Source organism: Aythya marila (genome assembly GCF_965140915.1).
Source record: "Aythya marila genome assembly, chromosome: 11".
In the NCBI taxonomy this organism is placed as follows: domain Eukaryota; kingdom Metazoa; phylum Chordata; class Aves; order Anseriformes; family Anatidae; genus Aythya; species Aythya marila.
Genome location: NC_139052.1, coordinates 11,459,630 through 11,481,271, shown reverse-complemented (window position 1 = coordinate 11,481,271; position 21,642 = coordinate 11,459,630). Strand labels below are relative to the sequence as shown.

The following is a 21,642-nucleotide window of genomic DNA, read 5'->3' as shown; positions in this document are numbered from 1 at the left end:
TATAAATCTTAAGTATAATATATCACTGCACAGACACACACAAACACAGTATCACAGTGAAGAACAATGATGCCAGGTAAGAGCAGCATCACTACAACAAAAAATTCCTTGTCCAATTGCATAATTAAAATGGAAGAGTCTGTTTAGAAAATGCATCAATGAAATAATTTCAAGGCTATTGGGGAAAACAGATCAATAGAATATTCTAAAAGAACTATACTCTTTGTGTTCCAGTGGAGACATTCTTTTCTACTCATTTACTGAACTTTAAAATGTTTGTATGTGAAAACTGTAAGACACAAGTTTCAATGCCTCCACTATCAAATTTTGCCTGTTATATAAATTGGGATTTTCCGTTTTGTTTTGATTACAAATTACATTCTTTCAAGAAATATACCATCCACAATAAAACTGGCTGCTAGCTTACTTCAAATGACCTATAGGCTAAACATTTTTCTCATAATTTTTCCTCATCTTTGCTGAAAAATACTTATGCTAGATGTATGTGTAGAAATTATAAAAACATGCAGCATATGTACAAACTGAAAAGTTTAAAAAATATTAGCTTCATATACATGTAAATCTACTTGGATATATTTGAAATTAAATATAAAAATTTCACCGCCTAAAAAAAAAACCCAAAAAACGGTTTTCAGAGAATCTGAGACAACTACTTAAAGCTGTACAAAGATTTCCACCTGGAAATGACTTATTCAGAGAAGTTTAAGTTGTTACCATGTAGAAATAACTGTTAATTCATTTTGTCACATAATTCATTTTCAAGTTGTCAGCTTAAATCAACATCACCCTTAAAACTGTTCTGTTTTTCAGAAGTTAGATTCATACTAAAATCAAAAATTTCACAAAAACATTGGCTTCTCATGTTTCTGGATCCCTTCAAAAAGATTTATCAACTTATTTTGAAACTGTAAAAAAAACAACTATTTACAGTATTTCATTTTAAATACTTTTCACAATTTCTAAATTCAGAATTTTTATGTTACAAGAAATTCATCAGAGCTCACGGCTTAAGTCCAGTTATCAACTTGTAGCATCTTCTCTATCATGTAATCCTGTGTCTGTACCTATACAGTGTACAGTTCAAGATTGTACTGCAGGTTTTTGAAAGTAACAGGCTTTGCAGTATGTTCTCTTTTATTAAACAGCTTCTTTATTAGTCTGGAGGCGGTTCATTGCCTCTAACTTCTGCCGATAGGCCTCTGCTTCTTGCTCTTTCTTTAGAAGCTGCTGACGATATTTTTGTGCTTCTCTGTTTGCCTCATCCAGCTGCTTCTGAAGAGTTTCTCTTTCCTATTAAAAACAGAACCAGCAATATTTTGTCAAATATTTATTAAATGCAAGTTAAAATGGCAAATACTTTTTCTTTACATGCAGGTTAAGTGTTAGGGCATCATATCGAAATTGTTCAGTTCGTATTTGGTCAAACCTGTATGAATACTGCTCAGTTAATCAGGCATGAATCTTGACAATTTCTCACAGTAAGACTTGAAGTCTAAATATAGTACAACTAAGTTTCTTTAGCTGCAGAGATAACAAGCAAGTCTTCAAAGAAAAATGGTGCAGCACAAAAACAGATAGTGATCAAATACTAACATGACATTTTCCCAATGATTCAATTCCCTGTGATTTTTTTTTAAATCGACTTCTAATAAGAATGGAATCCAGTCTAACAGGACTGTCAATTTCCATTGTATTTCTGATCAGATAGTACTGTCTGTTACGAAAACTGATAACTACCAGCAGTGTGCACTGGAAAGTGACAGCTACTCACTAACTGGAATATGTACATACTTGGTTTCTTAAATGAAGTGATTTAAGTGATTGATACCATACAATGCAGAGGTATAACAACACCCCCAAGGACACTGCAGATTTATGAATTAACAGGTATTTAGTGAGGTAAGATTTTTGAACCCAAGAGGACTAACTTATGCATCATTCTGCGTACAAATTATATGGGGATGGCTATAACATAGCTTCCAAGCAAAATAATATGGAAAATGCCACTTCCTATGAAGCTTCCACAGGAACTAAGGAGAATGTATTTCTATCTGCAGTGACGCTGATACTATAATTTTGTTTGATGCTGTACTGAGCCTAATTGGAAAAGCAATTTGCTTGGAAAAACAGTTTTGTTTTGATCTTCAACCAAATACTACTTTATTAAAGTAAGTGTATCATATTTTATGAGTAAGGTAATATTTGATTTCACATCATTTTTTCCACTGTAGCTGAAGTAGCGACAGGAGGGAGGCTGTCAGAGAAGGAATCTATTTCCCAGAAAAACAAAACTATCAAAAACTGAGACCCAGCAAAAGTTGCCTTTTCACCTTATCCCCATCTCAGCAGTTCAGCATCACATTCCCACTTAATACCTCAAACAGTTGTTCAACATTTCTCCCCCCACCCCCAGAACATCATCCCTATTCTTCACCTCTTTGATACACTCACGTATTTTCATGATCAGAGCCTGAAAATACAAAATACTCTGCCTCCCTTCTACTTGCTACTGTTCTCAGTACTTGTCACAGCCACATTTAGCAGTCACATGCTGTGCTGAATGTGCTGAAATACACTGAAATAGATGATCTGATCATTGCTAACAGCAGCATCTGTATATCAAAAACAACAGGTGAAGGAGCAGTGTTATTAACGAGTTTAGAACGACTAGCTATAAAACAGAACAGTGCTAACTCCATAAATGAAACCTGATTTTATACTTTACACAAGGTTTTAAGAGCTAAAAGACACTAGCGTTCATGGGTTTGCTTCATTTGAAGCATATGCTCAAAATGAGAGTTCATCTGATCTTGTTGCTTATTTGAAAAGGATGTTCAGCCTCCATCTCTGAGAATTTGGATTCTGCTTTTTAAGTAACATTATAAATGGCCAATCCATGTAGCTACTAGACTGACCAGTGCCAAGTGCTAAGGCAAAATGAACAGCGGAGCCTACATCTAACAAAGGATCTGAAATACACCAGTGTTGTTCCAACACCAGTCAAACCAAAATATATTGCTATTTCTGTAATTATCAATGTAATTTAAGCAGAGCCAACAAAGCTTACATAATACAGCCTTGTGGAGTACTAAGTTGGGGAAAAATTGCTACAGACAGTTCTTAAAGTAGCAGTCAAAACAGTGGATCCTGCTACACATGCAAAGTGGGCCTTCCCCCGTGTGGGCACTGAGCTCTGGCATAATCTGAGCTGAGCGTTATCTATCTCACAAATTTGTCATGCAATTAAACGTCCTACTGTCGAGAAGCAGAGCTGGTCTATTGGGCTGCAGAAGGGTGAGAACCAGCAGCAGCTCATTGGCCAGAGGCTCTGCAGCACATTACAAAAAATAAGACACTATCACTACTGCAGAGCACATGCAGACTGCAAGCACTCATGGGCGGAGATCAAACTCAGAACAACTCTTGTGAGCACTTTCCACAGAAGGGAGAAATAGAGATGTACAGCCACACTGGGTGTAAGCACATTAAGAAAAGAATGGACAAAAGGAGAAAAAAATAAGTCTCAGTGGCAGAGACGGTAAGATAAAACTGGTAACCATCAGGCAGACTAGCAACTCAAAGCATGTAGATTTGTCTGAGAACTAACACATGTAGTTTTCATACAGACCTAGTCTTTATGTAAGCAGAATAAGCTGAAGAACTGGGGCCAAATACACTAACTAGGCAGTGGACCAACAATTCTGGAGGAACATTACAGACCTACTGTGGACTGAACAGTGAAAACTGGTTCCTTAACTTTGTTATCTAAGATTAAGGAGGACTATAACTGGGGTCTTAATTTCAACAAAACTAGAAAACGTTCTTAGGGCGCTCTTCAGAACACAAGAGAAAATGTTTCAATTCTCTAAAATCCTTTTCTACCATATAAAAGCTTATACAGATGAAAATCAGGTTAGAGAAGTTTGAGTGCTCTTAAGGAATCTTCCATTTTATAAGGGAATTTTCTTTATTACATACAACTTTCCTCAACAGTCTACATATTGAAGATAGAGGCACCCATAATTAAAATATAATTAAAATAACTAAGCTAAGCAGGAAAAAACAGGAATATGAATTCATTAATATAATTCATTTGCAATCATTATTTTTTTTTTTTTTTAGTCTAATTGTCCTGGTTGTTTCTAAAGCATGTCACCTTTCCAACATGCAACAAGACAGTAACATGCAAGAATGAAAATACAATTCACTGTATGTTAATGAATTATGCATGAAAATGAAAAACAGACCATCTGCATGACAGTGTTTTTTTGCTGCCATCATATGTTTAATTAAACATCACAAAGCTTAGAAAGACTGCTATCCCTCTTGAAAACGAGCTGCAATGATTGAATTTAACAGACAAATGAGACAGTCAAAAAACATCACTACGGTATTAATTATTCACAATACTTTCACAAGAAGGTTTGTCACCTCACATGAGTGGGAGTTCAACTTAGATTTTCAAACTACAATTAACTGTTCATACACTGAGTTTAAAGCATCTAAAGACAGCACTCTTTGCCTCGAATCAAGTCTTTATAATGAAATAAAGGAATCACCGATGAGGCAGAGAAACCTACAGTAATAAAGGTTTTCCACTTCAAAAAAAAAATATTTTGAAGTGGGAGGGGATCCCACTCCCTCCATATCCAGATATGGACTTCTACTATGATAAACTTGGAAGCGAACTGACTTCCCATGTACTTCCTTAATGCCTCAGTTACCAAAGATAGGGAGCACCACACCAAGGCTCTGGAAGTGAACTGGCCTCTATACAGGGACAGAGGTCTGTATGTATACTTCCAGTTGTATAATCAGGGAGGAGGTCAGTCATCAAAACTAGCACTTAAAGGAAACAAGTAGAGTCCTTCATTTTCACCAATGAGTTTTAAAATTCTATAAAAGTATTTTAAATATCTAATTGAAGTTGGCAGTCCCCTTAAAGAATTATTTGTATCATTATACCCATTACCTGTAACTAGGAACAGGTCAATTTATTCCTTAACCAATCTGGATGTTTTTTTCCCCTTTACCTAACAATTATTATTTAAGGAAAGGTAATTTCCTGTAGCAATAATTCAGGCAGATATTTAAAAGTGTGAACAAAAAAAAAGTTTTTATTGTAACAGTCATACAATTTTAAAAAATGCAGCAAGAAAATTTTAACTGTCATGATAATCTGTAATGACCACAAAGCTGCAAAGGCCGTAAGTATTTGATATGACAACTTAAGGACAGAGAAAGTCAATGATGAAAGGTGGTAATTATTGTTACTAGACATGGACAAGGCATAGCACACGCTGTACAATAAATAATATTCAGTTGCGCACAAATTGTTATCCAATAATGTGAACAGAAGTCAGAGAATACAACCTTTGATAAATGAAGTAGCATGGAATTGACAAAATAAGAACTCACAGCCTTGTCAAGCCTGACAGCAATTTTCATAAACTTTTGACCAAAACTAGTCAGCACAGTTAGAATTAACAGAAAAGGGGATTAGATGGTTGACCTACTGTTGTAATATTAAAAAAAAGCTATGGTTTTAAATTGAGCAGCTATATCTATTTGTCATATATGAAAAGCCCTCTTAATGTTGATAGGTCATCTGTGTTGTAATTTCAAAAAACATTATGATGCAAAGATATGTAATAGAAAACTGCTCCAGAATTAAAAAGGAAAAAAAAAAAAAAAAAGATAGATAAAAATTGACAAACCCAGAATCTTACTGTTTCATATTGCCATTAACAGTTATCTAGTTATCATGAATGGAAAGGAAACGTTGCTAAGAATGATCTCACAATCAGGACAAGCATATGGTCATAAAACACAGATGAGGGGACAGTATTCTCATTCACTGCTATCATGTCAAGTTACGTGATAATATATTATCATTATCTAGTTTTAAAAACTAGCTAGTGATCTTAGAGGGGAAAAAACTGTTAAGCTACCAAAAACTTCAACGAATGTCATTTTCATGTGCTGGGCCAGAGGATGAAGCAAAGGGCACTCCTATATTCTTTTTACAACAACCTTGTAACAGATAAATTCCAGTAACAGGGCAGACTGAACAAGTTATTGTATCACACTCTTCATTCTTCTGTTACACAGAAACATAGCTTTAAAACAACACCAAAAAGCACAACCACATATTCAGTGCTGCACACTCTGGTTAATACACATCACGTAAGAGACTCCTTACTTCTATTTCTGCAGACTCCACACGATTTTCAACAATCTCAATGCACTGTCTCTTGACTGGCGGTTCTTCACTTATCACAGTTTCTTCAGCAATATCTGTTGCTGGAACTGTTAATACTGAAAACATATTTGTACATATAAATACACTTTACTTCAAACAATATTTGCGCAATATAAAACTCAGATAATTTTATTAACAGCAGTAAAATGCAAAGTGTTTCCCTTAAAAAAATGCAACTCTATACAAGTGCATTATATGGCCAGCTCTACAAAAGTGACTTACAAAGCCAGTGCAGAGAAAACATATTAACAGCTTTAGCTATTCATATGCTGCTGAAGAACGCTTTCTCACAACTAGGTGTACTTGTTCATATACATGGTGGACCAAATCATTTGTCTCCAATGTACAACTCTTCAAGCGTTGTACTTGGAATCCTCATAAAAAAAAAAATAAAAAAAAAAAAAGAGCAATCATTTTTGCCTAAATAGCACTCACTGGCAGAGCATCTTGAAAAAAAAAAAAAAAAAACCATCCAGAACACACACTTGCCACAAAATATCACTTGTTACACTAACAGCTTCCACAAACAAAGTTGATACCGCCTAAGAGGGACAATTTTTGCCATCCTGGCTTCACTGGTTCTGAGACTGCCCTTCCAAAACCTCAAACTTACTGAGGGCAAAGCAAGCAGTTACCACTTTGCCCCTGTATATCTCATTTCTTATCCATACAGTTTAGTAATTCTTTTGTTCTTTCTCTTAATGCGGAAGCTCAGCTGACACATGGCAACTCACTGAACTGCTATAGCTCATGTGTCTGAGCCTTTTGCAGTGAAATAATTCAAAAATGTATTCAAATTAATTACGACATAAAAATTTCCAAGCAATTTGCATGTAACAACTTATTACTATAAGTAAAATGGATTCTCAAGTTCAAACTGTGCAAGTTTTCACCTACCTTGCTGTCCATCTGGCATGGTCACAATGATTGGCTGCCCTATTCCACTGGTTGGAATTGAATGCAGATTACCAAGCTGAATGCCATCTGTAACTATAGTAATAACTTGCTGACCTCCAGAACTGACAACTTGCTGAATAGCACCATCCACAGATTCTGCAGTCACAACTTCTTCTGTCGCCACAACTATCAACAGATTAGCAAAGGAACTAGGTCAATTTATAAGTTAAGCTTTATGATTTCAAATGCATTTTGCTAAAGCCAAGGAAGAATTTCTTCCATGTCATTTCAAAGGTGATCCTCCCGACAATTAAAGCATGACTCCATATTATGTCATTAATGTAAAACTTTCACCAGGCCCACATAAAGCATTAACATTTTGAAATACATATGCAATTCTGTTCTGTTTTACCTTGATCAGAATAATCTATTTGTATTTGGTATGTTTCTTAATATACACATCCCACTCAAAAAAGACTACTTGGGCCCAGTGTTAACATGGCATCAAGAGTTGTTTTAAGAACACAAATATTTTTTGCAATGTACACAAGTTGGACTACGTTATAATGACAGCAAAATTAAAAAAAAAAAAAAAAAAAAAACACCACTGAAAAGCACAACTAATCCTCAACCAGTGTCTTGCTAGGTGTGTCTCAGGACTCAGACCTGACTTCTGTACCTACCAAAAGGGTCTTCAGGACATAACATGCTGACTGACTTCTAGACAACCTTAAAGTTTAGTTTGTACAACATGGGTCCTTCAACCATGACTATTACTTTAATTATTATACAAAGTGTGAAACAGGACTAAAGGAAAAGTTCCAGAGAGCTGACATTTTTATACCTTAGGAAAACAATAAAACTAAAATGTAAAATAAACATTCTATGTAAGTAACTTTATCTATAAAGAAAAAAAAATCCCAGCTCAAGTATTTCAAATTCTGACCCAATAATGAGTATATGGCAGTGAACTCTCATGGTTCTTTTACCTTACATCTATAAATTAAGATAAAGACTGCATTCAGAACAATGGCACATACCACAGCTCGCACTACACACCGTAACTGAGGCCTTACACTACCACCCTTATTTTTTAAAGCAACATGATACTGAGACAAAGAGCAAGATCACTAGGAGCACAATCAAAGAATCTCAAGCACATTAATTCTGTATTTTATTTTCAATTTGTGAGGTAAAAGCAAAGCCTTTGATTTAAATAATAGACATTAGAGGGCTTCCTATCTACAGAGATGGAATTAAACCCCTATAGGCTGTGTTGTGATGCTTGAGATGAGAGAAGGTAGATAAAACCCTGAAGCTTTCATCTTTTGAATTAATTACAATACAACATACACACAGTCACTCTGTAGTTCAAATGACTGCAGTCATTGCCCTCTGAAGATCTTTATGTTCAGAGATTACTGTCCTATAGCACTGCTTAAATATCCAGTGTGTTTGTTCCATAAACCAAAACAGTAAGCTGTACATGTACAAGTGGTACTGTACTGAACCTGATTTGGTTTCCAAGTAAGGACACCAAAGAGACTACTGTGACAAAAAATTCCAAGTTGCAACTGCCAATACTAGCCGCTGTGGCGAACAGCTCTGATCTTTCAGTTTCGAACTCAACACTGGGCTTTCAGTTCTGGAAGGAAACATTAGGACTTCTGCATGAGGCCTTGGAATAAAAACCTTTGAGATTGTCTGAAAACGTATTTATGGGAGTATTTTTCTTTCACATAAATAAAGTCCTTATTCTTTCCTCGCTCTCCTTTTTATTTAAATCCCTATAAACTCTAGTTGTCACACAATTTCATAAGATAAAGGAAAGTTTAAGTAATTTAAAACAGAAGCACTGATATATTCAAAAATTTCTAAATTAACGTCTGTTTTCTTCTTCTGCAGCATGCACAGTGGAGAACTCCTGCACACATGACGAGATACGCCTCATTCCACTACAGCACACCAAATACTGCATTCCAAATATACAACTTAAGCCAGGCACTTCCCTGAATTTTCTCCACTGAGATCTCCATACACACATTATGAATCATACTAGCACATAACATTCAACTTCTCGTATGCACTTCACATGAGTAAAAACTAAAACAAGCATGGTTCTACTCAGCTACAATGAGAAGCATATTTCTTTCTTTGATTTTACAAAATCAGTGTTTTTAACTGTAAGCCATGAGGAACTAGAGGGAAGAGATCAGAGTACAGTTCACCTGGAAGGGAGAGAAAAAAATCTAGAAAGAAACAACACAAAAGGTAGAACCTAAATGCTCTATCTAAGCTTATACAACCTTAAATACAGGAGGCTAATTACAAGCCAAAACCAGAATTTTCACCTCTACAATTTTAGGCAGTATAAGTGGATTTTTTTATTTATTTATTTTTTTAACAAGATGACCACAACAAAGAGGGTACATGGGCTTTGAGGTTTGTTTTTTGTGTGTGTACATGTATGTTGGGTTTCTTTTTTTCACTTGAACACACTTACTCTTGATGCACAGTAATAAAAAGCTGCTTTTGTATTCTTTATGCTTTATAAGCTGTTAAAGAGGTAAGATTCCAGGAAACCATTTACTGACTGTGAGATGCTGCAAGACTGCCCATACATCTGCATAAAAATCAAAGTAGAAGAACTGAAATACACAGGAGGGTTAGGTATGACAGATGTCGCATTACTGAAGGTGAGAAGCTACTGCATTCAAGTTTGAAGCGTATTTCTTCCTGCCTGTCATCTCCTGCCTACACTCTAACAATGTTTTATCTTCAGTGGTTTGCTGACATGTAATGTCAGTTACACTAGGCAACTGCAAGGGTAGGGCCATGAAACATGAGAACACTCAGCTACCAAAGTCTATCTGCTACCAAGTTCTGAGTACACATCTAATACTGTGTAATCCTATGCAATCCCTTCTCTCAAGTTTCTCTCTCCTACAATTGCATCTGAGTTTCATTGAAATATATGAATAGATTGAAAACATCGTCAGCTTTTTCTGTAATGAAAGACATCACATTTTGGTTTTGAATCATCCACTTCACTTGCAATATATAAATGTCATAGAATAGTATAGCTGCACTTAGACACTGCTCTAAGAGTTAGTAGAGCTGGACTAAGCAGAAATTCTGCAGGACTTCAAAATACTTGGAAGTGACAACTCAGATACATGTTGGGATGCAGCTGTCATGCCAGCAAGTCTGGGAGTCCTTCCCCCTCCAGTAAAAGCTTTGTCCTTAAGAACGACATCTACCGCAGAGCTGAATTCTCTGAGAATTAAGAACCAAAGATTTTGGCCTCACAAAGCATCTCATTGGGGGCCATTTCCCATAACGCAGCAGAAAGAAGCATCCAAAGGAAGCAATCTCAAACCAAATGTAACTAGACCACACATAGACAAAGATGTGACTTCAATCTCCTGAATCACGCTCGCTTTCAGCAAGAATGAACGTTAGTAGTATTAGGCCAACAAATTTCTGACCAGTTGTGGTCAGAAGTCTTATTAAGCAATAGCTGTACACATGTATCTACCAATCTGTTGAGTGAAAGAAAAGGAAAGCTTTTGTTAACATTGGAAAAAAAAAAAAAAAAAAGTCCTCTCACTTCTGCATGAACTATATCTCAAAAATCCCCAGTTATGTACTTTGTTTTAGTTTATTAAGGAAGTTAAGTTGATAGCAACATGGCTTTCTAACCTGGTGTTTCTGAAGAATTAGACAACGGTGCTGATGCTTCCGCTAAAGCTGCTAACGTGGCTAACACCGACGTTGATGAATTTCCAAACTGCACAGCAGACACTCCTGTCTCATCTAGAAGGAGGAAAAAAAAGTTAGTTGATATTTATTTTAAACAGCCAATGAAATCCCTTTTACATTTTTATTGTACTCAAGTTTCTAATACACACTGTTCTCAACAACTTTCTGCTAACCACAGTGCTATTCTGAAAGCATGTTTGTGAAATAAGTACAACTGATAGAAGAACTGTCTCTACAGAGATAAACTAAGTACTTAGGTATTTACAACACATAAGAAACGCAGAAAAGGAATATGAAGTACTCTATAATTACCATTAATTTTCCTAAAGCCTTTTCACTAAATGTAAAATCCTAGTTATCCTACAGGCAACTAAATACCCGTTCCACCTGATGTATTTGCAGAAGATACCAGACCTGTTAGGTTCACCACCCCTCCAGGTCCAATGATGAACTGCGGTGTTGCTGCATGTATTGTCACAGTATCCGGACTCTCTGGATTCGTATTGATTTGGTTCTGCATTGCAATCTAGGAGACAGAGGTAGTAATATCATTCCAACTGCAGATACAAAGAATTATTTACCTTTTAAGAACTAGAATAATTGAATATTGCACACAAAAAGGGAGGATCTCCCTAGTTACATCCATGCAGTAAACACATACAGAGTCGCATCCTGTGCTCTGCTAAAAGCACATGAGAAACATTTTTTGGCTGAAATCTAAAGACAAGAAGCATGTTGTTAAGTATGTTAATATTGGCAATATGGCAATAAGTTAAATTTTACAGCTATATTAAAAGCTTTGCTGATCACACGTGAACAAGTACTTTGCTGTAAATTCCCTTACCATCATGAATTAAAAGTTACCTGTAATATTTCAGCAAGGTCTTCATTTCCATTGTCTATTGCAATGTCTAATGCAGTTTTGCAAAATTTACTCTGAGCATGAACATCCGCTCCATACTTTATTAAGAGCTCTACAACTTCTTGGTGGTTATGTTCAGTAGCCCAGTGAAGTGCAGTCATTTTGAGCATGTCCTTTGCATTGACATCGGCACCGTGCTACAAACAAGAACATTGTGTAAGCTATGTCACCAGAAGTACATGAATTAAATAATGCTACTCATGAAACAAAGCCCAAAATTGTCTCTCCCTAGCAGTAGTGTCCTGTTGCCTTTCAAGAAAACAGGAAAATGTATAAGGTCTTCAATTTAAGTGCCACAAGTTATTTACCTCAAAGGACTGAAGACTCCCCAAAACATAACCTTCCTTGGTTCTAAAAGCTGTTACTCACACAGTACCAAGTTAGCAAGGAGTCTTTTTTTGGAATAGCAATAAATAATTCAACTGAAATCGTGATATTTTAATTAATATTGAAATAAATTACAACTGGATAGGAAAACAAAGCTCCCAATACATACAGTGTAAATACTCACAATGTTTTGATGTTAGTTTCACAACTAAAAGGAAATCACACATTTTATCATAAACCACTGTAATATCTCTGGCTCGGACATTGTTTCTGCAGTTTTTACCTTAAGTAAGACTTCTACTATGCTTGCATGGCCTTCTGATGCTGCCATATGTAATGGAGTTCTGTCCACTTTTGTTCTGGCATCACGACTTACACCTGCTCGCAGCAACACTTCTGTTGTTGAGTAGTGTCCATACTGTGCTGCTAGATGAAGTGGAGATGTTCCCAACTGTAATTTAACAGAAAAAGTGGACTTTTAACAGATGCCAGTATGAAGTATTTCTTCTTATTCTGGAGCTATCAAACTCGGGTGTTAGGCCACCTCTTCAAATTACCTTCCCTTGCAGCCACAAGGAAAGAAGCTATCGGGGCTTTCACGGAGTATAAAGAAGAAAAAAAAGTTTAACTTTTTTTCAGTAATCACAACACACTAGAAACAGATCACTATTTTAAATTTGTTCCTGTCTTTTTAAGGTGTGAGGTTTCAAAGGGCCTAACCCTGTTTTTAGTGTTGATCAACACACCGTAACGTTCAAAGGGACCTCTGGAAGTCATCTAACTCCAATCTCCTGCTCAAAACAGACTCGTCAGTTAGGTGACAATGTAGATTAAAGTTCTTAAGGGGTTGCAAATACCCTGAAATTTTAGATACCTAACTTAGTCTCCCTACACAACCTACTTAACACATAGGCACCTCAGAGCACCTGTATCAGGAAACTCTCAAGTGCATGTATTAGGCACTGGGGCTGCTCTCTTAATTCAGAACTCTTGCTATACTAAGCATACAAACACTGTAACTAGGAGGATGTTTGCTACTTCCCTCATTAACCACTCCAAAGTTCATTTTAACAGCCATCAAAAGGAACTTTTTCACAGACTGTTACAAAATTTTGGAGAAGATCAAACCATATGAAGAAACAACAAAGTTTAATTTTGAATTAGACATCAGATGATGTGACCGCATGATTTCAAAAAGAAAACTCCCAAGGCCAGCACTATAAATGCTTATCTATAATAATCCTGTTTTCTTTTTCAGGTAAGGGAAGTAACAGAATTTACTGAACAATGCAAAAGCTTTCATTACCCAATCTGTGGTAAAAGGCGCTCCATTTGCCATCAAAATGCGAACTTCATCATCTTGTCCTGCTCGTGCAGCTTCTAGAAGTTTCTTTCCCAAATCTACTAGTGACATCTAGTGAAGGACATAAAGGAACACAAAGAAAAAAATATATACATAACATTAATACTGTTTTAAGCACACAAATATGGCTGCAATGTTTTTAATGACTATTTCTGAACTACTCTGAAAGTTCAAGAACTTTAAAGTTCAAACTTAAAAGTTGGTATTCTAGCCATGACAATGAACTTGCTTGACTGCAAGAAGCAGACTGATTCTAGAATTACTGTTGTCAGTCAAACAGAACTGACACTGGAGTGAAGACTTCCATATTACAATGCTATGACCATAGTGGCCTCAAAGTTACATCAAAGTAAAGTTAAACTGGACTAGATGAATATTTCTTAAAAGAAAATGTCTTTCAGAAGCTCTCACCTAATACTGCAGCCTTCTGTAGCTTTGTTGAGCTTTCAAAAGGTACCGAGTCAGAGACACAACGTCACATGTCCAAAGACACTACCTTCACGTACCCAAAAAGCCTATATACATCTAAGAAATAGAACTATGCAAATGTATTTAGATGGATAAGAATACAGCACCTTTCTGGCACCTTGCCCACAACTACCATTCATTTTGTTCAACCTAAGATAATTTCTGTATTCCTAGATAGAGTACAAAGCAACAGGCACGTATTTTTGTGCTATCTGCATGAGGCACACAGACTAAGATATCTCCCTGAAAACAAACGTTCAAACATTACTACCTCCATCAGATGTCTACAGCTACTAAAAACATGCGAAGTGCTAAATTTGTAGACTTCAGATACTGGCTGGAAAACCTTCATGTCGTTTTTAGGTAATCTCCCTTTTTTTTTTTTTTTAAAAAAAAAAAAAAAAGTAAAAGATGTGTAATTTAGAGCATGTAAAATTATATGTAAACAAGACACCTATCTACATTCCTATTGCATCAAAGATTTAAACCCACTCTGCTTCACACTTGCTATTAAATATGCTCAATAATAAAATTTGGAACTAAATCGTAACTCATGCTACTAACCAAAATATATTACTAAATGTTCAGTCCTGTATCTATGCTTTCCACTACCAGGATGTCAAGAACAGAATTACTTTCATCAATTTGCTTTCCAGTCACAACTAAGAGTTAAGCCTGGATGACTAATAATGGCAGTCACAAGGCCATGCAGCCCATCTCCTGTGCAGAGTGCCAGTTCAGAAAGAAACCCCAACAGGATCATTTTTAATCTCTTTTTTTAAGCCTATACTTCTATCACAAAACCACCTTATTTAGAAAGTTCTCTGCATCTGGGTCAACTGGCAAACTCTGTGTGGTGTGTTGCTAACTGAGCTGAAAGTTACTGATTTTAGAAGGAACAAGAAAGCAGGAAGGGGGGGAAATACTGCAAACGCAGAACTCCAGCATGTATCAGTAGAGCCACAAAGGGGAGTACAACTGACTGCTGGCACCAACATCCCTTCCACCAAGATAATACTCCATTTATATTCATCCTTCTAGCATGCAAGCACATTTTGACTTAGCCAGCCAGAAAAGGAGAGAGGAGCAGGAAGGTGGCAAGGGCAGGCCAAATACAGACATTGGGAAAAGGAAGGAAAGGAGCAGCACGTGATCAGGTGCAGAGGAAGGGACAGCAGCTGGACCTCTGCCACGAAGAGAAAAAGGAAAAGAGAAACGGGAATAGGACAGAAACCTACTGTCCTGTTAAAGGGAGACACTAAGGGTAATGATACAAAACGGCAGGGCAGAGAGGATGTTTATCAAGTGCAGCAGTGAAGTAAAAGAGCAAAGTCCTCCCTCTATATGGCAACCTTTTTTTTTTTTTTTTCCAGGGGTGGGAGGGATTGCAATTTAGGAAGGGGAAAAAAAGCGCGCACATAGACTTTTCTGATGGTCTAATACCATGTCAAGAGCCTCAGAAGTGAAAGAAAAGCTGTAACTTAACCCAAATTACTGAAGTTGGGAACTAATTCGGAAATACAATTTCATTTTGTTTTTAAATCTCAGTAGAGAAGAGGAACTAGTAAAGTCTCCTATGGGAAACACAGAACAATCTCAAGGTGCCTTCAGCCTTATCAGCTTATGCTTGATGTCTTTTAGACATAGATGAATTAAATTACTGCATGTACATTTAACAGCTACACCTATTGAGAACCCACTGACCCATCTATACTGGTAAAATAAGCTGCAAAGCTGTTATCAAAGCTCTATACAGCAAAAGCAAGCAGAAAAAAAAAATCAATTACATTGGCCTGCAAAAGAAAGAAACAAAGCGTTCAAACTAAGGAAAGGAAAAAGAGGCACCTAGAAGATCATACGTGATATTACCTCCACTACCACATATTTTTTACATTAACTAACACTCTTCAGTTGATATAAAGTGTTTGTGTTTTAAACTAGCACAAAACATCACATCAGTTCACACATATTTGTGATGTAGAACTTTAACTTCAGTTACGATGACAAAATTTATTTCAGAAATGAAGTTAGAGAGCTTGAATGCACGCTTGGGCCATCTAGTGGAAGAAAATGACAGAACTAGCAGAGCTGCACGGTTGGACTCAAAAATTAAAATCCCATTGTGCAGCAATAGCACGCTGCAGCAGTAAGCAATACCTCTCTGACAAACTACTTGGGCACCTTCAGCCACTATTAACCAAGCAATACCAGCATTCATGACATTTCTCGGGACAACCCCAAGCTGACTTGTTCTTGGCAGACCACTCCAGGGACCCATACCATAAGGTCAGCAACCCGTTAAGCCATAACCCCCCCCCCCCACACACTTTCCCCGAAGCTCTTTCAGTGCTAGTGCTGGGACATGCCAAGGGGCTGCAGTATCACAATTCCCTCCTGCCAGAAGAATCCTTCGGCTGCCCCCTTGAGACCACTTTGTGGCACTACAACAGCACAGCGATACTATCAAGGTTCTGTGTACAGCACAATAAAATATATTTTAAATCAAAATGAGCTTTCCACTTCAAAGCAGCACTCTCAGGTAAGCAGCACTGCTGCTCCCTGCAGCAATACAAATCAGCTCCGCTGCACAGCGTCGGAGGGAGCTCTTCTGCAACCGGCATCTCCAGCCAGCCTGGGGAACGCTTTGTAAGAGCGATCTTTCAGGCATCAGAAGCATCAGCGGCTCTGAAATAGTCTTGAGACTACTGGATTTATTCTTATGGCAATCCGAGTATGTTTTCAGGCTGGTAACAGCTCTCACGCACTTGTGAACAGAGGGGGTTGCCTACCACGGGTTAAGGAGCCTCTGCTGGGTTGGGGCTTCTCAGCATTCACCACGTCCTGAACTTGCACACCGCGTTACTGCAGTGCATTCTGCTGAGTGCCGTTAGCCAGATGCCAGTTAACTGGTTATTAAATGTACATCGAGTTACTATTGCAATTTCACTTTGGTTCAAAAGGAAACCATACTGCTCTTCAGTATCTTAAAACTTAACTTAGAGGTGAGCTTTATACATTCTCTAAAGCTCTGATGCCATGTCATTTCAGAAGGGTACACAACAGCACCTGGCCTGGGCTTATGTGGAACTGCAGAAGGGCACACGGATTGGACTCTGTGGGGAGGGAAAGGAGCTGAAAAAACACACAGCCTGGGGTCCACACCACAGCCTGCAGACAACAGAGTAGTGGAGCTTGCAGTCCGAAGGAAGGTTATTAAGGTTGGATAAAACACTGCAGCATCTTTCGGACCAGCGTCCTGTCCAGTGGGTGCCGGATCTGGCCTTTGCTCCCCTTCTGCCACTGTGGCACTGAGCATCAGTCAATCAAAATCAACAGGCACAAAACAAATAGTTGTTGCAGAACACCTGCTAACGTGGAGATATCCCAGCTGCTGGTGCACTTCTGGCAAGGCATGCTCCTCAGAGAGATGTGCATACACCAGAACAGCATGAGTGCAGCAGTGCAATTTACCAGAGTCAAGTGAATCAATATACAACGCATCTACGATGAGGATCTGTAATCACCTCTACAAACCCCAGGATAAGCGAAGATCTACAAAATGGTGAGAGGCCCCCCCTACTCAAGTGGCACACAGCAGGATTATACACAGAAGATTGCTTGAAACCCATCATCTCGGACATCCATTTACATCCAGAGAAAGAAAGTCCTTTTCAATAAGCCTTTTTCCTTCTCTTATTTCAAAAAAATTCAACCTCCTTCCCCAGACCTGACCTTCAGATATGTTTTTACCCTACTCATTTCAACATTGCACAGCACCTCAGAACTGAGAACAGCAATTTCTAATTTTATGCACCTACCCACACAAAAAAAAGATATTTTTAGAATACGAAGTTTAAACAGTTAGCAGTAACTATTTAAATCTTTAATCAAGCATTCAGTTTTGATCACTATTGGAATTGAACTAACAGGTCCAACTTGTTTTCTTCTCTATTTTTACACCAACAACCCGAGTGAACTCGGAACAACTCTTCTAACACAACTTTTCACTTCAACTAGTTTTGTAACTTTTAAAGGAACTGAAAGGCGTGCATTAAACCTAATTGAAGAATCAAATAATGCTTTGGGTTGGAAGGGACCTTAAAGATCACCTAATTCCAAGAAAGTATGCATTAATAGAAAAATGTTTTAATTTCAATACTTTCAGCTTTCCTCTAGATTGTGCTGTGCTCATTAAATTCTCCCTCACTTGTTTAAACAGAAACATCCCCTTCATGTTGGACCACGTCAGCATGAGATGAAAAATATTTAAGAGAACAGATCAGAAAAGCAAACATGTAGCTGGATAACTTAGTGGTGAATGTATTCAAGCCTGTATTTATGCAGGGCCATATTCCAATTACATTCATAAATTAAATTAGTACCCAATAATCAATGTAATTCCATTAAACAATGCAAATGTTTTTTTAAAAAGTCCTGCTCTTAAAAGGAAGAGCAAAGATTTGGCCCCTATTGGCAAAACGCAACATCTGCAGCATCAAAAAAAGATTATTATGCAACAAGGGTGAACCACTCGCACCAAGATTTGGGTTGGCACTGCCAACAAACTACAAAGCTTTCACAGATAGATTTGGCACTGGATAACAAGGAGGTTACATTACAGCAGGTATGACTGACATGCAGAACGTACGGGGTTGTGATGTTGCCTGTGAACCAAAACACAACCTCAGGATCTGCCTCATTCATCAAAACTGGAAAAAAAATACTTTGAAACAAAAATCACCAGTCTTTTTAATTAAAACAACATTTTTATTGTGAGGAGTCTTCCTTGACAATTTCTTACAAATGGGCTGAAAAAGAGGGCTTGTAAATAAACCACTTTTAGGAAAGAATGTCAGTCGGGGGGCGGGGGGGAGAGTCAAAACCTGGTGTACAGCGATCATTAGGGTCTGCCACGTATGTTCTTAACCTTACTCGTAGCAGATTTCTGCACCCCTACAGGCACCTCATCCAAACAGCTTTTAACCTTATAAGCGCTTCAAAACCCACCGACAGTTCAAAAAAACCACTACGCCAAAGGCCTCCAATGGCTGCGCTCGTAACTATCAGCACATTTACCATGCGGCGCTCGCCGTTAAATAAAATCCACCTTAGCAAACAGGCTGAAGGCCGCCACGCAACCGCTTGTAGTTAAGGGCTGCGAATGAGGAAGCCTTCCTACGGCACCTTCCCGCAGCGTCCTATCGGACAGGCTGCTCCATGGAAAGCATTGGGATCAGCGGGGAGAGCAGCGAGCCCCCACAGCAGCGAGCCTCACCCCACGCTCCCCCCCCACCACCTTCCCGAGGGGCTGGCGGAGCAGCTCCCCCCGCGCCCCCCTCCAGCTCCCAGCCCTCCCACGCAGCTCGGGGGCCCCCCGCCAGGCCGGGCCCGAGCCCCACGCGAGACCCGGGCCCACGGGGCCGAGCCGAGCCCCCCGCACAGCCTCAGAGCGGGCGGCCCCGGCCCCACGGCGGCCCCTGCCCCGCAGCAGGCCGCGGCCCGCCGAGGCCGAGGCCGAGGCCCGGTCCCGGGGCCCGGCCGCCGCCCGCGCCCCCCTCGCGGCGGGGTCCCCGGAAGGCCGGCCGGCCCGCCCGCTCTCCCCGACAGGAAATCCTGGCTGGGCTGGGCGCTGCGGAGGGAGCCGCGGCGCCGGGTTCCGGGGGAAGTGGAATTATTTTTTACCAGCGAAGAGATCGACTTCCACATCCGGTAACGGGGCCCTATACAAAGGCGCTGACTGACCTGGAAAAGCTTGAGCCGGCCCGGGAGAAGGGTGTTGGGGATCAAACGGGCCGCGGGGCCCGGGAGCCTTACCGTGCCGCCGGCCCGCCCGCCGCCGCCGCCGCAACACCCGGGGCCGCCGGAGGCCGCCGCTCATCGGCGCCCAAAAGCCCCACACAAAAGTCCCCGCTGCTGCCCGGCGGAAGGACACGGCGGCTGAGGGGCGGGGAGGGGCGCTGCGGCTCGCCGCGCTGCGCCCCCCCCCCCCGTTCTTCTTTCTCCGCCGCCGCCGCCGGGCCGCGCCTCACCGTGAGGCGACCGAGCGGGCAGCGGCGGGAGGGGCGCGCGGCACTTACCCTGCGGCGGGCAGGGGGCTTTGACACCGGCACCGCCGCCCCGGCCGGAGCGGGGGGGGTGGGGGGGAAGCGGCGGAGGGATACGGCCTCGGTGCCGCCTGCCGCGCATGCGCGGCGGCGCGGGGAAAGGCGGGGGGAAGCGGGCGGCGGGACGGAGCCGCCATGTTCCCGGCCCGCCGCGGGCGTGAAGGGGGCGGGGGGGGTGCACCGCCTCGCGGCCCCTCCTTGGGGCGAAAGGGGGGCTTTGTGGAGGTGTGGGGGTCGGGGAGGGTGGGCATGGTGAGAGTGGTAGTTCTGGAGTAAGCCTGAGGCCTCGCTGTTCTGTCAGGCTGATCTGGGCTGGAGCCCCAGGCTCGCTGTGGAGGTGGTGTTGTGGGCCCTGAAACGCTTCTCCTAGGCTGGTTGGTTGTAACCCTGTTGGAAATTTCCCACACTCAGGTTCTCACCAAAGCTATTACAGTGTAAAAATGGGGGTCCATGGTAAAGTGGAGGTCCCATAATCTATATCCTTCAGTCAAAGGATATTAGTCATAAAACTCTGCTTATTATTTTTGGAGCTAACTATACCTTCTAGATACTCTTCCTCAGATGCATATTTGTATCAGTCTTTACAAACCCATTATTTTCTGCTCTTGAGTTATCTAGCACAGCTTTGGAGAAAGCACAAATCAGCTTCCGAAGAGCAAACATCGCCTCATAGGTACCCCAGCCCTGGATCCTCAAGGCGCTACCAAAGCAGATCTGCTCGGTACAAGAGAGAAAACCCCTTTCCTATAGGAGGAGGCAGCAACCCACCTGGCCAGCGCATTGGCAGGGCTTGCACTGTCACAGTCGGCCGGGCTCTGCCTGCTTTTTGCAGCTCTTTTAGAGTTAGGCTGCAGGCACGAATTCTCCACGTACTTTCTGGAAACTCAGTTAATCCTTCTTTAAATGTTGTCACCTCACTCAAGGACCTGTTGACAATGTCATCCGGGCCAGTTTAGTTATTTTCCTGGGATGGGCAGCCAAAAGGGGGCACTAGAGAACGAGCTGAGACATTTTGGCGGGCTGTCGTATTTGTCATCGGTGCAGAAACCTGAAATCCAGCTTTCATCACATTTCTTTTCCAGTGTTGATAAGTGTTTTGTGTCTCAGGAAGCATTTATCTTGCCATATCATTGGTTGTCATTTACACAGTAGCAGTAGATTGTGCAGAAAATGTCCTTACAGGCCTGCACCAAGGAGTGGGAATTCTCAGTGATATTAGCTGCAGTACTACAAAAAGTGTAATGTACTACTGACAATCGTTTACAGAGGTGAAAAATCCAGTCTTCATTTAGTCAGGGTTCTATTAGCACTGTGTATGAGTTTTCAGTAGTGTGATCACACTTCAGTCTTTAAAATAGTTCTAATTTTTAGTTGGACAGAATTCACCAAAGCTGCACTTAAGAGAGAGGTCTCATATAAGCAAGTCAAAACACAGTTCACATCTGTAAAGTATGTCGTTTCTTCCACTTTGTTTTACCCAGCTGTACAAGATAGTAATCATTAGCGTGTAAGTAAA

General features: G+C 40.1%; 1 protein-coding gene across 4 annotated transcripts; it reads right to left on the bottom strand.

Moving 5' to 3' along the window:
• Positions 1-1,148: 1,148 nt before the first annotated feature.
• GABPB1 (GA binding protein transcription factor subunit beta 1) lies at positions 1,149-20,136 on the bottom strand. Of its 4 annotated transcripts, none has more exons than XM_082769045.1 (9): positions 20,100-20,136; positions 13,498-13,605; positions 12,475-12,642; positions 11,807-12,001; positions 11,357-11,468; positions 10,883-10,996; positions 7,181-7,366; positions 6,224-6,339; positions 1,149-1,311 (listed from the first exon to the last, which is right to left on the bottom strand). In XM_082769045.1, exons 2-9 carry the CDS (start codon positions 13,603-13,605, stop codon positions 1,159-1,161), a joined length of 1,152 nt encoding a protein of 383 aa, XP_082625171.1. In that variant the 5' UTR covers positions 20,100-20,136; the 3' UTR covers positions 1,149-1,158. The 4 variants fall into 4 exon arrangements, with proteins under 4 accessions (XP_082625171.1, XP_082625173.1, XP_082625170.1 ...); XM_082769047.1 differs by lacking the exon at positions 20,100-20,136 and adding an exon at positions 19,765-20,085; XM_082769044.1 differs by lacking the exon at positions 20,100-20,136 and adding an exon at positions 19,837-20,085.
• Positions 20,137-21,642: the final 1,506 nt, after the last annotated feature.

Excerpts from the sequence above, each read along its gene's own strand:
- GABPB1 (XM_082769045.1), bottom strand. The coding sequence starts at position 13,605 with ATGTCACTAGTAGATTTGGGAAAGAAACTTCTAGAAGCTGCACGAGCA. Across the intron at positions 12,643-13,497 it reads CGCCTTTTACCACAGATTGG|TTGGGAACATCTCCACTTCA; the intron begins GTAATGAAAGCT and ends GTTAAATTACAG. Across the intron at positions 1,312-6,223 it reads TGGAGTCTGCAGAAATAGAA|GAAAGAGAAACTCTTCAGAA; the intron begins GTAAGGAGTCTC and ends TGTTTTTAATAG.